The sequence below is a fragment of the Staurois parvus genome, unplaced genomic scaffold (assembly GCF_062004578.1).
Source record: "Staurois parvus isolate SC_StPar_1 unplaced genomic scaffold, SC_StPar_1.0 ptg000378l, whole genome shotgun sequence".
NCBI lineage: Eukaryota > Metazoa > Chordata > Amphibia > Anura > Ranidae > Staurois > Staurois parvus.
In genome coordinates, this window is record NW_028318174.1 from 304,306 (window position 1) to 320,000 (window position 15,695).

Here is a 15,695-nt window from a genome sequence, read left to right on the forward strand (position 1 = left end):
GACATCTACGACAATGTATCACAGCCAGGGTGTTGGGGCACCGTAGGGTGCCATTTTGGTTCTCTGGGGTGCCACGAATCTCAGACATCTATGACAGTGTTTCTCAACAAGGGTGCTGGAGCACCTTGGGGTGCCAACTGGGTTCCCCTAGGGTGCCACAAATCTCAGACATCTACGACAATGTATCTCAACCAAAGTGCTGGGGCACCTTAGGGTGCCATTTTGGTTCCCCCAGGTGCCACAAATCTCAGACATCTATGTCAGTGTTTCTCAAGCAGGATTCTGGAGCAACTTGGGGTGCCAACTGGGTAGCCCTAGGGTGCCACGAGCCTGAGACATCTACAACAATGTTTCTCAACCAGGGTGGTGGGGCACCTTGGGGTGCCTTCTGAGTTCCTCCAGGTGCCATAAACCTCAGACATTTATGACAGTGTTTCTCAACCTGGATGCTAGAGTACCTTGGGGTGCTATCTGGGTTACCCCGGATGTCATGGGCCACAGACATCTATCACAACGTTTCTCAGCCAGGGTTCTGAGGCACCTTGGAGTGCCATCTGTGTTCCGCCAGGGTGCCTCGAGCCTCAGACATCTATGACAATGTTTCTCAGCCAGGGTGCTGGGGCACCTTGGAGTGTCATCTTGGTTCCCCCGGGTGTTGCAAACCTCAGACATCTATGAGTGTTTCTCAACCAGGACGCTGGAGCACCTTGGGGTGCCAACTGGGTTCCTATAGGGTGCCGTGAGCCTTAGATATCTACGACAATGTTTCTCAACCAGGGTACTGGGGCAGCTTGGGGTACCATCTTGGAACCTCAGACAATTATGACAGCGTTTCTCAACCAGTATCAGGGGCGGACTGACAACTCATGGGGCCCCCGGGCAATAGGGGATCATGGGGCCCCTGTGTCCTTGCTCAAACTCAAAAAAGCCTATGAAAAATGTACCAGAGGCATCTCATGGGGCCCCCTACTGACCCCAGGCCCTCGGGCAGTGCCCGAGTTTCCAAATGGTCAGTCCACCCCTGACCAGGATGCTGGAGCACCTTGAGGTGCTATCTGGGATCCCTTAGGGGGCCACAGGCCTCAGACATCTATGACAAGGTTTCTCAACCAGGGTGCTGGGACACTGTGGGGTGCCGTCTGGATTCCCCCAGGTGCCGCAAGCAGGAACCCAGTTTGTCCTGGATCAGTGCCATGAGTCGCCATGGCGGCCAATAGATAGATCATTTATATAAACTGCAAATTTAAAAATGTTTTAAAAAGCTGATTGAACATGAGATTTCATGGATAGGTTTGCATGTACTTAAAGCGCCATTAAATCCAACACCAAAAATGTATTAGAGCGCCCCCTCTCTGGATGAAGGAGCACTGGGGGCACATTTGGACAGCAGCATTGTCAGTCTGGGGGGAGGGGAGAGTTTGATGAACTAGCAGATTTAAATGCACAAACAAATTAAAGCTAAACCCCAGCTCATACTTTATAATCAGTTACAGCAAACGTTTTTTTTTCCTTTCGGGATAAAAGTTTTACATAAATAAATAAAAGCTGATCATTGTAAGCACCCCTGTCAGTGGTAAATTGTTTGTCTCCTCCCTGTAAACTGATACATTTTGGGAGAGAGCTTGTTCTTTTGAAAAACAACAGACTTACTGGCTGGATCACCAGGTGAAAATAGAAGAAGGAAAGCCTAAAAAAGAAAACGAATGCAGCCACCACATCTAAGAATCGGTGAGCTGCAATCAGGGGCGGGCTGACAACTCATGGGGCCACCGGGCAATAGGGGATCATGGGGCCCGTGTCCTTGCCCAAACTCAAAAAAGCCTATGAAAAAGGTACCAGGGGCATCTCATGGGGCCCCCTACTGACCCCGGGCCCTCGGGCAGTGCCAGAGTTTCCAAATGGTCAGTCCGCCCCTGGCTGCAATATATTAAATGTTTTCTTTTGGGTATAATACTGCTCAGGGGCGGACTGACAACTCATGGGGCCCCTGGGCAATAGGGGATCATGGGGCCCCTGCGTCCTTGCCCACACTCAAAAAAGCCTATAAAAAAGGTACCAGGGGCATTTCATGGGGCCCCCTACTGACCCCGGGCCCTCGGGCAGTGCCCGAGTTTCCAACTGGTCAGTCCGCCCCTGGCTGCAATATAATAAATGTTTTCTTTTGGGTATAATACTGCTCAGGGGTGGACTGACAACTCATGGGGACCAGGGGCATTTCATGGGGCCCCCTACTGACCCCGGGCCCTCGGGCAATGCCCGAGTTTCCAACTGGTCAGTCCGCCCCTGGCTGCAATATAATAAATGCTTTCTTTTGGGTATAATACTGCTCAGGGGCGGACTGACAACTCATGGGGCCCCCGGGCAATAGGGGATCATGGGGCCCCTGTGTCCTTGCCCACACTCAAAAAAGCCTATGAAAAAGGTACCAGGGGCATTTCATGGGGCCCCCTACTGACCCCGGGCCCTCGGGCAGTGCCCGAGTGCTCGAATGATCAGTCCGCCCCTGATACTGCTTTAAATATCACAAACTGGTAAAGTTTTACTTTCCATCCAGACCGAAACCTTTCACCCGTTGCTGATCCGGAGACGGAAGAAACTGCCGGGTCATCAAGAGCCTTGCCGGGCATCGATTTGCATAATGCGCACATTCCTCCGAATAGCGAAACTTCTAGAGAACGTTTTATTGCACTGCCAATAAAAATGAGAAGAAACAGAGAGTGGGGGGGGGGGGGGGGAGAAAAAATATAAGCAGCAGCCGATCAATGGAATGTCTTCGCTCCGCAAGAGAACCAATTATTTGTTATAAACATCGAGTTCAAACAAGTACACACAAAAGACCCGGGAAATAAATAATTTACAGTCGCTAGACGCACACAAGACAGTTTGATAAAGTCAGCTGTGAGAAAAAAAATGGAAATACTTAAAAGTGAGCTGATTTGTCATTTAAAGGGTTTGTAAGCCGGCGGCGGAGGCGGGAAAACGCTCCTTGTATTTCCGAAGGTGGCCCAAGGTTCTTTTTGTACCTTAAGGGATCGGAAATCAATCAATAAATAATAATAATATAATTACATTTAATTTAATTAACTAATATAAAATAAAATAATAATAATAAATATAATAATAAATAAATAACTGCACAAATTCAACCGGCAGGTACCCTGACACCTAATGAAGGACTGCAAAGGGTTAAAGCCCTGCCATTAGTTAGCCAATACTTTGTGACTACGGTTCATGGGTCATTATGGGCTAAAGTGCCTCGAAAAAGTCTTCATACCCCTTGAGACCAAAAACATCAATGCAGGGGCGGACTGACCATTTGGAAACTCGGGCACTGCCCAAGGGCCCAGGGTCAGTAGGGGGCCCCATGAGATGCCCCTGGTACCTTTTTCATAGGCTTTTTTGAGTTTGGGCAAGGACACAGGGGCCCCATGATCCCCTATTGCCCGGGGGCCCCATGAGTTGTCAGTCCGTTCCCTGCGTCAATAATATTTTATTGGGATTTGATGTGATAGACCAACACAAAGATGCACATCATTGTAAAGTGGAAGGAAAATGATAAATTGTTTTCAACATTTTTGACAAATACATATCTGAAAAGTGTGGCGTGCTTTTTGTATTCAGCCCCCTTTACTCTGATACCCTTAACTAAAATCTAGTGGAACCAATTGCCTTCAGAAGTCACCTACTTAGTAAATAGAGCCCATCTGTGTTATGTGATCTCAATATAAATACAGCTGTTCTGTGAAGCCCTCAGAGGTTTGTTAGAGAACATTAGTGAACAAACAGCATCATGAAGGCCAAGGAACACACCAGACAGGTCAGGGATAAAGATGTGGAGAAGTTTAAAGTAGGGTTAGGTTATAAAAAAAATCTCCTGAGCTTTGACCATCTCACGGAGCACTGTTTAATCCATCATCCGGAAATGGAAAGAGTATGGCACAACTGCCAACCTACCAAGACATGGCTGTCCACCTAAACTGGCCGGGCAAGGAGAGCATTCATCAGAGAAGCAGCCAAGAGGCCCAGGAACTCTGGATGAGCTGCAGAGTTCTACAGCTTAGGGGGGAGAATGTGTCCACAGGGCAACTATTAGCCGTGCACTCCACAAATCTGGCCTTTATCGAAGAGTGACAAGAAGAAAGCCATTGTTGGAAGAAAGCCATGAGAAGTCCCGTTTGCAGTTTGTGAGAAGCCATGTGGGGGACACAGCAAACATGTGGAAGAAGGGGCTCTGGTCAGAGGAGACCAAAATGGGACTTTTTAGCCTAAAAGCAAAACGCCATGTGTGGTGGAAAACTAACACTGCACATCCCCCTGAGCGCACCATCCCCACTGTGAAACATGGTGGTGGCAGCACCATGTGGTGGGGATGCTTTTCTTCAGCAGGGACAGGGAAGCTGGTCAGAGTTGATGGGAAGATGGATGGAGCCAAATACAGGGCAATCTTAGAAGAAAACCTGTTAGAGTCTGCAAAAGCCTTGAGACCGGGGCGAAGGTTCCCCTTCCAGCAGGACAACGACCAGAAAAATCCAGCCAGAGCTACAATGGAATGGTTCAGATCAAAGCATCTTCATGTGTTAGAATGGCCCAGTCACAGTCCAGACCCAAATCCAATGGAGAATCTGTGGGATTCACTCTACCCTATGTGAATAAATAGCATTCGACCCAGAGAGTAAAAAGCCTAACAACATTCTATTTCTATTTTAGTCCCTATTCACACTTAGCGAATGTGCAGTTCTGCAGGGCTTTCTAAAGCAGTTCCGTGGAGGAGGGGAGGAGGGGAGGAGGGGGTGGGCACACAACACCCTCTTCATCAGGGCTACAACATGATATAAAAATATAATTAGACTAAAATACAAAAAAAAAAGAAAGCTCTCAATCATTCACTTATATGCATTGAAAAAAAAAACTGGGGCTCAAAAATGTTTTCTTTAATTGCATAAATTATCTAACTTAGTACATTAATTAACTTATTTATTTATTCATCATTACATTTATTTTTTGCAATATAAAACAATGAAAGGTCTCAATCATTCACCTTTATGCAATGAAAAAAAAAATGGGCTCAAAAATATATATTTTTTTAATTCATAAATTAGTTAACTTAGTACACTAATGTGTTTATTTATTAATTATTGAATTTATTTTTTTTGCAATATAAAAAATTCTAAGCTCTCATTCATTAACCTATATGCATTGAAAAAAAAAAAGTCAGTAAATCAGTATTTTTTGCTAGAGAATTACGTATATGTATATATATATTTATATATATATATATATATATATATATAATGTTTTGGGGGTTATAAGTAATTCTCTAGCAAAAAATACTGATTTACTGACTTTTTTTTTCAATGCATGTATATATATACATATATATATATATATATATATATATATAAATATATATATATATTATAAGTAGGAACTATTATAATATCAGGAAAGGGTATGGAATATGTAGGAAAAGCAAAAAACAAAGTATTTTTATATTTGGTCTTAGGTATATATGTAATGTTTTGGGGGTTATAAGTAATTCTCTAGCAAAAAATACTGATTTACTGACTTTTTTTTTTCAATGCATGTATATATATATATATATATATATATATATATAAATATATATATATATTATAAGTAGGAACTATTATAATATCAGGAAAGGGTATGGAATATGTAGGAAAAGCAAAAGACAAAGTATTTTTATATTTGGTCTTAGGTATATATATAATGTTTTGGGGGTTATAAGTAATTCCCTAGCAAAAAATACTGATTTACTGACTTTTTTTTTCAATGCATGTATATATATATACATATATATATAAATATATATATATATATTATAAGTAGGAACTATTATAATATCAGGAAAGGGTATGGAATATGTAGGAAAAGCAAAAAAAAAGTATTTTTATATGTGGTCTTAGGTGGTCAAACATGAGGAATCTGCCGCTGCAGCAAGATGCATTCTAGGGTTCTAGGATTCTAGGCTAAGGGAACCATAGGGCACATGAACAACCACAACCAGCAATCACCTTACCATCTCCTCATACATAATTTTGCCAAGAGAAAGAGATAAAAAAATACCCATAGTGTAAAACCACCAACCTAATGGTCTGTATAAAGAACAGATCAAAAGCTCTGGTGTGCGTGATGACATCAGCACAGGCTCCATCCTGACACGTTTCGTCCCATTAGATGTTCTCAAGGGGCCAGCTCCAATATTTTTATTGGCTTTTTTTTTTTTTTTTTTACAATAACAAAGCTTGCTCTGAACAAGAGGTCATCTCAAAAATGAACAGACAGCATGCAACCTGATCCTAGTGCGGCTCGCTTGTCAAGTTGTGAAGTTTTCCCATTGTGAAAATAAAATTCATTAGATATTTTAGTTGCGCTCTTTAATAAATCATACGAAAATCCTTTTAGCTATTTTCATTTTTTTCTAAAATCCGCTTAATACTTTGATGCAAGAAATTTTGTTTTGGAGACGAACGAAGCCCTTCTCTGTGGCCTTCAGCGGGCAGCTCGTTAGATGTTTCATCATTTAATCACTTTTTAATATATTTTCTGGTAATCTATTTCCTTGCTTAGTAGCAGTCGGAAGCCCATCTGGGTCTGAAAATGAGATTAACATCTCCAAAAGTGCATTTAATTTATTAGCCTAACCTGCTTTAAGGAACGGTTAATGTGATTAGGCTTATTCACTTGACTACTGGAGGCAACTTTGCTTTTTGCTCTCTTAATGCCAAGGATGGGATTTAATACTCTTGATGGGTTTTTTTTTTTTTTGGTGCTGTGCTTGGCTTGGAAATGTACGTGATAGCAAGGTGCTGTGACCCGTAATTGGTATCTGCCAAAGTTCTTAATTTTGAAGAGACAGGCACAATTTGTTTGTCCTAGACTTGTCTGAAAGTTGAAGTTTTATCTCCTTCTACACTCTCCGGCCACTTTAATAGGTCCACCTTGCTAGTCCCGGGTTGGATTCTATTTTGCCTTCATTCCTCATGGCCTAGATTCAACAAGGCGTGGGAAACATTCCTCACAGATTTTCATCCATATTGACATGAGTTACCATTGCATTTCTATCATCTGGAACCAGTCTGCCCATTCTCCTCTGACATCAACAAGGCATATTCATCCACATATTAAGTCCACCTTGCTAGTCCCGGGTTGGACTCCCTTTTGCCTTCATTCCTCGTGGCCTAGATTCAACAAGGCGTGGGAAACATTCCTCACAGATTTTCATCCATATTGACATGAGTTACCATTGCATTTCTATCATCTGGAACCAGTCTGCCCATTCTCCTCTGACATCAACAAGGCATATTCATCCACATATTAAGTCCACCTTGCTAGTCCCGGGTTGGACTCCATTTTGCCTTCATTCTTCTAGGCATAGATTCAACAAGGTGTTGGAAACATTCCTCAGAGATTTTGGTCCATATTGACATGTTACTGTTGCCTTTCTATCATCTGGAACCAGTCTGCCCATTCTCCTCTGACATCAACAAGGCATTTTCGTCCACACATTAGGTCCACCTTGCTATTCCCGGGTTGGACTCCCTTTTGCCTTTATTCTTCATGCCATAGATCCAACAAGTATTGGAAACATTCCTCACAGATTTTGGTCCATCTTGACGAGTTACTGTTGCCTTTCTATCATCTGGAACCAGTCTGCCCATTCTCCTCTGATGTCAGCAAGGCATTTTCCTCCACACACTAGGTCCACCTTGCTAGTTCTGGGTTGGACTCCCTTTTTCCTTTATTCTTCGTGGCCTAGATTCAACAAGGTGTGGGAAGCATTCCTCAGAGATTTTCATCCATATTGACATGAGTTACTGTTGCCTTTCTATTATCTGGAACCAGTCTGGCCATTCTTCTCTGACCAACAAGGTATTCTCCTCCATACAACTGCCGCTCACTGGATATTTTCTCTTTTTCGGACCATTCCCTGTAAACCCTAGAGATGGTTGGATGTGAAAATCCCAGCAGACCAGCAGTTTTTGAAATACTCAGACCAGCCCGTCTGGCACCAACAACTATGCCATGTTCAGAGTCACTTAAATCCCCTTTCTTCCTCATTCTGATGCTCGGTTTGATCTTTAGCAAGTCGTCTTCACCACGTCTAGATGCCCAAATAGATTGAGTTGCTCCCATGTGATTGGCTGATTAGCAATTTGTATTACCAAGCAATTGAACAATTATAACTAATAAAGTGGCCGTTGAGTGCATGTTGCCTTCCCTCCTCATCAACATTCAATTTTTTAAATAAAGCCTTTCCATTTTCATTACATACCTTATTTTAGACCCAGTGATGTCATCACTGGTTCTCTGTGCTCCTCTATGCAATTCAGGTAGATCACAGCTGGTGGGAAGGGCCAGCAGGGTGCTATACATACAGTAGCTTTCTTAAAACATCATAGCATCCTGCCTGCCTCCTTTCAAGAGCCCTCAGCCCTGATGCAGGCAGTGGACTGGCTTGTGGGAGGAGTTATGCAAATATCAAAATGCCTTAATGTGTGAATGTCAGTCTGAAAGAGTAGGCGTGTCTGAGGCCATATTTGCATGCAGACACCCCTAGGCAATGCCTACATGTGATGCTGAGCCTCCACCTAAAATCCAATGACTGAAAGGGGCAGTCCAGGACAGGGGCGGACTGACCACTCATGGGGCCCCTGTGTCTTTACAAACACTCAAACCACACCCAAAAAAGCCTATGAAAGGTATCAGGGTCATCTCATGGGGCCCCCTACTGACCCTGGGCCCTCGGGTAGTGCCCGTTGCCTAAATGGTCAGTCAGCCCCTGGTCCAGGAGCAGTCAGTCTGAGTTGGAAAGAGCTAGATCAGGGGTGGGCAACTGTGGCCCTCCAGCTGTTGTAGACCTACAAGTCCCATGAGGCATTGCAAAACTGACAGTTACAAGCATGACTCCCAAAGGCAGAGGCATAATGGGACTTGTAGTTCACCAACAGCTGGAGGACCACAGTTGCCCACCCCTGAGCTAGATGATGCTCAATGTCCTCCAGCCAGGAAATGGGGTGGAGCGCTCTCTGACTGGTTGCAGCTTCTAATGCACATGGTGAGAAGCTCGCAGTGTGCGATGACATCAGAGGAAGCCATTTCAGTATATTTTCCATGCACTCACCCCAAGCAGTGTTATCGGCCCTGCCCAGTTCACCTCTATGGTCCTAGCACACCCTACCCTAGAGTGATCGCATTGCTTCTCCATAGGTATAGTATGGTTAGTGCACGTTGTCACCCTGGGAAAGGAAGTGTGTTACTGGCAGCATCAACTGGTGAAAATAAATAAATAAAATTAAAAAAATTAAATAAAAACATATCAATCAGAAAAAAATGGGTAGACTCGATGGACCACTTGGTCTTTTTTTCCCCCATTACTTTCCTATGTTTCTTCTAAACAAATAAATAAATAAAAAGTAGCCATTTTTGTTTTTGAGTCTTAGAAACAATGTATCATTCCTTCCACCTCAACTCTGGTATATGTGTCTTCTCAATCTGGGTCAAGAACAGGGGCGGACTGACAACTCATGGGGCCCCCGGGCAATAGGGGATCATGGGGCCCTGTTTCCTCGCCCACACCCATAAAAGCCTATGAAAAAGCCAATGAAAGGTACCAGGGGCATCTCATGGGGCCCGGGTGCTCGAATGGTCAGTCCGCCCCTGGTCAAGAAACATCTCTGCCATTGAAAATGATACCAATGTTTTTGAAAAACCTTTATGGGAATGCTTATTGTCTTCTAAAAAATATTTTTGGTGCTTTGATTGGTTAAATCTTGAGCAAAATAATAAATCCTGCTTTCTTTTTTTTTTTCTTTTTCTCCAGGGGCAGAATGTGTTTGGACTTGACGTCATCGAAACTCCCGAAGGTGACAAGTGGCCGCAGCTTATTGTCCAGCAGAGTTTGGACAGGGAGCAGAGGGACACTTACGTCATGAAGATCAAAGTGGAAGATGGGGGGAACCCTCCCAGATCGAGCACCGCCATCTTACAAGTGACAGTCACCGATGTGAACGACAACCGGCCTGTGTTTAAGGACAAAGACATAGAGGTGAACATTCCAGAGGACGCCCCCATAGGGACCTCGGTGACCCAGCTTCATGCCACGGATGCCGACTTGGGCTCCAATGCCAAAATCCACTTTTATTTCGGCAACCAGATATCCAATCTTGCCAGGCGCCATTTCGCCATCGATAACAACACTGGATTAATAACGGTAAAAGAACCGCTGGACCGCGAGGAAGCTCACTTTCACAAGCTGACCGTTTTGGCCAGCGATGGCAGTTCAACCCCATCAAGGGCCACCGTCACCATAAACATCACGGACATCAATGATAACATCCCATCGATCGATACAAGGTATATAATAAACCCTGTGAATGGCACCGTACAAATATCGGAAAAAGCCCCGATTAATACAAAAATAGCCTTGATTACCGTTACCGACAAGGATGCCGATCTTAACGGCAAGGTGACCTGCTTCACAGACCATGACGTCCCATTCAGGCTGAAACCCGTGTTTGACAATCAGTTCTTGCTGGAGACCGCAGCCCCTCTGGATTTCGAGACGACAAGGGAATACGCCATTAAGATCGTTGCCTCGGATTCCGGGAAACCACCGTTAAACCAATCTGCCATGCTTCTTATTAAGATAAGGGATGAAAACGACAACCCTCCGGTTTTTACACTTCCCGTGATCGGGCTGTCCTTTGTGGAGAACAACCCTCCGGGAACCGAACTCACCAAGATAAGCGCCACTGACGCAGATAGCGGTCGCAACGCAGAACTTAGTTACATGTTGGCTCCCAATGCTCCATCTATATTCAACCTTGACAGAAGGACGGGGATTCTTACGGCGGTCAGGAAGCTGGATAGAGAAAAACAAGACCGATACACATTTACCGTGATTGCAAAGGACAATGGAGTACCGTCCTTGCAGACCAATACCACAGTGACCTTATCCGTGCTTGACCAAAATGATAACAGCCCCTCCTTCACCCACAACGAGTACAACTTCTACGTTCCGGAAAACTTGCCCACTTATGGAACCGTTGGCCTTATCACGGTAACGGATGAAGATATCGGAGAAAACGCTGAGTTCACTCTGTCGCTTGTCAACGCCAGGGATAATTTTATAATCGACCCCCACACAGGTGTCATCAAACCAAACATCTCGTTCGACAGGGAACAACAGGGTTCATATACTTTTCAAGTAAAAGCAGTTGACCGGGGCACTCCGCAAAAATCTTCAACAGTCAAAGTGACCATCTTTGTTGAAGACGTCAATGATAATAAACCTGTGTTTGTCATGCCATCCACCAATTATTCATACGAGCTAGTTCCGTCATCGGCCAACCCTGGATCTGTTGTTACTCGGGTTTTTGCTGTTGATAATGACACAGGGGTAAATGCTGATCTACGCTACAGTATAGTTGGTGGAAACCCAAGGGGTTTGTTTACAATCGATGAAAGGAGTGGCAACATCAGCCTGAAAGAGAAAATCCTTGCTATGGACCACGGTCTACATCGGCTTGTTATAAAAGTCAACGATTCGGGAAAACCAGAGCCCTTTCATGCCATAGCTCTGGTGCACCTATTTATCAATGAAACCATTACCAATGGATCTTACATTCAAGAGCTTGTGCGGAGACACATGGAAACTCCAGTAGGGCAGAATATCGGGGAAGGAGATATAACGCCACAAACCAACGACTATGTCAAAATCATCATCGCCATCATTGCAGGCACGATGACGGTGATCTTGGTCATTTTTGTCACCGCTTTGGTTCGTTGCCGCCAAACCCCAAGGCACAAAGTGGTCCAGAAAAACAAGCAGACCGGTGAATGGGTCTCCCCGAACCAAGAAAACCGTCAGATCAAGAAAAAGAAAAAGAAGAAGAAGCGCTCCCCGAAAAACCTCCTCCTAAATTTTGTCACCATCGAAGAGACTAAGACGGAGGATCCTGCCCACGAGCACATCAACGGCACTTTGGACATCCCGGTGGAGTTGGAAGAACAGACTATGGGAAAGTACAATTGGGGCACCACTCCGACAACCTTCAAGCCAGATAGCCCAGATTTGGCCAAGCACTACAAGTCTGCTTCTCCGCAGCCGACCTTCCAGATTAAGCCTGAGACGCCGGTTCCGCCAAAAAAACATCATGTCATCCAGGAGCTGCCTCTTGACAACACATTTGTGGTGGGTTGTGACTCATTGTCTAAGTGTTCCTCAAGTAGCTCGGATCCGTACAGTGTCTCAGAATGCAGCTGTCAAGGAGGCTTTAAAGCTCCCGGTCCTATCCACACACGACAGGTAAACTAAAATGCATTATTGTCTTTATACTTGCTCTAAAGACCTGTTTTGTTTTGGTTTTTTTTGGGGGGGAGTTCGATTCCATCAGCCAGATTTAAAGGTCAACCCTACTCAAAACTTATATTTCAGTTTCTGTGAGGTCGTTGGCCAACTGAATCACTTGCTGGCTTCAAAAATTCTATTCAGTGGAGATGTTTCTACCCAAGGCCTCCCAGTTGTGCATAAATACCAATATTTAGCCAAATGGTATTATCAATGAGCAAGGGTGACACCACTGTTGTCACCTTGTGGGCGAGGGCGGAGAAACAAACTCTTGAGCTTTCAGCTGGTGATTGAACACACTCGCACCCAACCGAAACTGAAATATCTATTTCGAGTGGTCCTTGAAGTGCCTTTATACAGCATTTTCTGATTGTCTATGTTGGGTACAAGTTTGGCAAGTCCACCTACTCCTGTAGCACTACATCAGGGGTTCCCAAACTATGGCCCTCCAGGTGTTGAAGAACTGCAAGTCCCATGAGGCTTTGCAAGACTCCCAGAGACAGAGGGACTTGTAGTACTTCAACAGCTGGAGGGCCATAGTTTGGAGACCCCACTACTTAAAGGTCTGGCCAATCCAACCTGTTCTTATCTGGTTTTATTCATTCTTTGTATGAGGGGCATTACTATGTGTGATGGGGCCCCCTACCAAATATTATAAGGGGCCCTCTGCCTCTTTAATTGTCATCTCCAAGGTAGTCCTTCAGAATTCCATAGCACTCCTGTAGAGGTAACTGTAGATACGGTTAATGTATTCAGATCCATATGCTAAGTGCTACAGTTACCTTCATTAATGACTATGGAACCAGACAGTGCTGCCCCCTCTCTTCCACTGGGCCCCATGGCAGTTGCATGTTTATGGCTATTGTTACCTTCTTGCTTTGGTGAATTGTCTACGTTTTGCTGGAATATCTTGAATCATGTATTGGTTTGTGTCTCTATATGTGTCCCTTTAGACTTCCAAAGGCATTGATGCTTAAAAAAAAAAAAAGACAAAAGTTACTTGACCTGGGCTTGCGAACGTAAGAGTTTTTGGTTCTAGGTTGAGTCTTGGTTGAGGAACTTTGTGTTGGCTGTGTTCCTGGAGTTCCTCATTCCTGCAGATGGCAGTGCAGCTCTCCGCCATGTCGTTGCACTGGGCTTGTGGAGTTTGGAGAAACAATGGAAGAAAATTTACTGTTTTTCTCAACTGCTGTTGTATGCAGCAGAGTAAACTAGGCCGGGTGCAAGGCAATAAACTCTTGCAGGATCTGATAAGTGCTTCTTAATGGTAATTGAATGGCAGCCTATCCCTGGACTCCGCTGTATTTCAAGGTCTTCTCACCAAATAGGCAGGCTCTCCTTGGCAGAGAAATGAGTGCAAAGTTCACCTGGAAAGCCAGCGAGCTTCAATTCCCTCTGCAAGGGAGATTTATCAGAGCAGCAGACCCACATTTAGATGTGCAGATTTACAGAGCGGCAAAAAAAGGTCGATTTTGTTTGTTGTCGCCTTGGCGGGCGATCGCTGCAGCATTTAAATGTTATATTGTCTTCGTAGCCCCCACAATTTACTTTGTTATAGCAACACACACTGCGGTTAATGCTTCGGTCTGTAAAGAAGAACATTATTTTCCCCATTAGATATTTTATTTGTTTATTTTTTATATTGACACATTGTTGAGCAGCCGATGCCACATTTAAATGTTATATTGTTTTATCAACACCATATATTCAGATTTATTTTTTCTTTCAATATACTTCACTTTCTTGTAGTATCGCACTCTGTGGTTTATTATGCTTTGTTCTATAAAGGATATTGTGCATTTCCAATTTTATATATACGGTGTATATATATATATATATATATTTTTTTTTTTTCCATATATATATGGAAGAATATAATAAAATAATAATAAATATAATTTTATTATTTATTTATTTTTAGCACCTTGTTGAGCAACCACTGTAGCAATTTTATTAAAAAATTTTAAATGTTTCACTTGTTTTGTTTTTTTAAATGATAATTTATTTATATTTGAGGCCTTGTCGAGAAACCACTGCAGCCTTTAAATGTCATATTGCTTTTGTAATACCATACTTCAATAAGTAGTACATTCGTATTATTTTTTTTTTTTTCTTTCAGTAAAAGTTTACTTCACTTTATTGTAGTACCACACTCTGTGAGTTACTATGCTTTGTTCTATAAAGGATACTGTGTATTTCCAATTATATATATATATATATATATATATATATATATATATATATATATATATCTTTATTATATTATATTTTATTTATTTATTTTTAGCACCTTGTTGAGCAACCACTGTAGCAATTTTATTAACATTTTTTAAATGTTTAATTTTTTTTTGGTTTTCTTTTAATGAACTATTTGATAATTTACTTATTTTTGAGGCCTTGTCGAGAAACCACTGCAGCATTTAAATGTGACATTGCTTTTGTAATACCAAACTTCACTTTGTTGTAGTACTACACTCTGTGGTTTATTATGCTTTGTTCTATAAAGGATATTGTGCATTTCCAATTTTATATATAGATAGATATATATATATATACAGATAGATAGATAGATAGATAGATAGATAGATAGATAGATAGATAGATAGATAGATAGATAGATAGATAATAGATAGATAGATAATAGATAGATAGATAGATAGATAGATAGATAGATAGATAGATAGATAGATAATAGATAGATAGATAGATAGATAGATAGATAGATAGATAATAGATAATAAATAGATAGATAGATAGATAGATAGATAGATAGATAGATAGATAGATAGATAATAGATAATAGATAGATAGATAGATAATAGATAGATAGATAATAGATAGATAGATAGATAGATAGATAGATAGATAATAGATAGATAGATAGATAGATAATAGATAGATAGATAATAGATAGATAGATAGATAGATAGATAGATAGATAGATAGATAATAGATAGATAGATAGATAGATAGATAGATGATAGATAATAGATAGATAGATAGATAATAGATAGATAGATAGATAATAGATAGATAGATAGATAGATAGATAGATAGATAGATAGATAGATAGATAATAGATAGATAGATAGATAGATAGATAGATAGATAGATAATAGATAGATAGATAGATAATAGATAGATAGATAGATAGATAGATAGATAGATATTATATTATATGTATTTATTTATTTTTGACATGTTGTTAAGCAACCACTGCAGCATAAATTTTTCTAAACGTTTCATTTGCTTGGTTTTTCCTTTTTATTATTTGACAATTTACTTTTTTGTGAGTACCACTGCAGCATTTAAATGTCATATT

At 42.1% G+C, this 15,695-nt stretch overlaps 1 protein-coding gene across 1 annotated transcript in view; it reads left to right on the forward strand.

Moving 5' to 3' along the window:
• LOC149456056 (protocadherin-11 X-linked-like) overlaps nt 1-15,695 on the forward strand; it is a 179,350-nt gene that overhangs the window by 122,387 nt on the left and 41,268 nt on the right. The window contains exon 2 of the mRNA XM_089685527.1: nt 9,845-12,331. Within this exon, the coding sequence (XP_089541653.1) occupies nt 9,845-12,331 (2,487 nt within the window). The remainder of the gene's footprint in view (nt 1-9,844; nt 12,332-15,695) is intronic.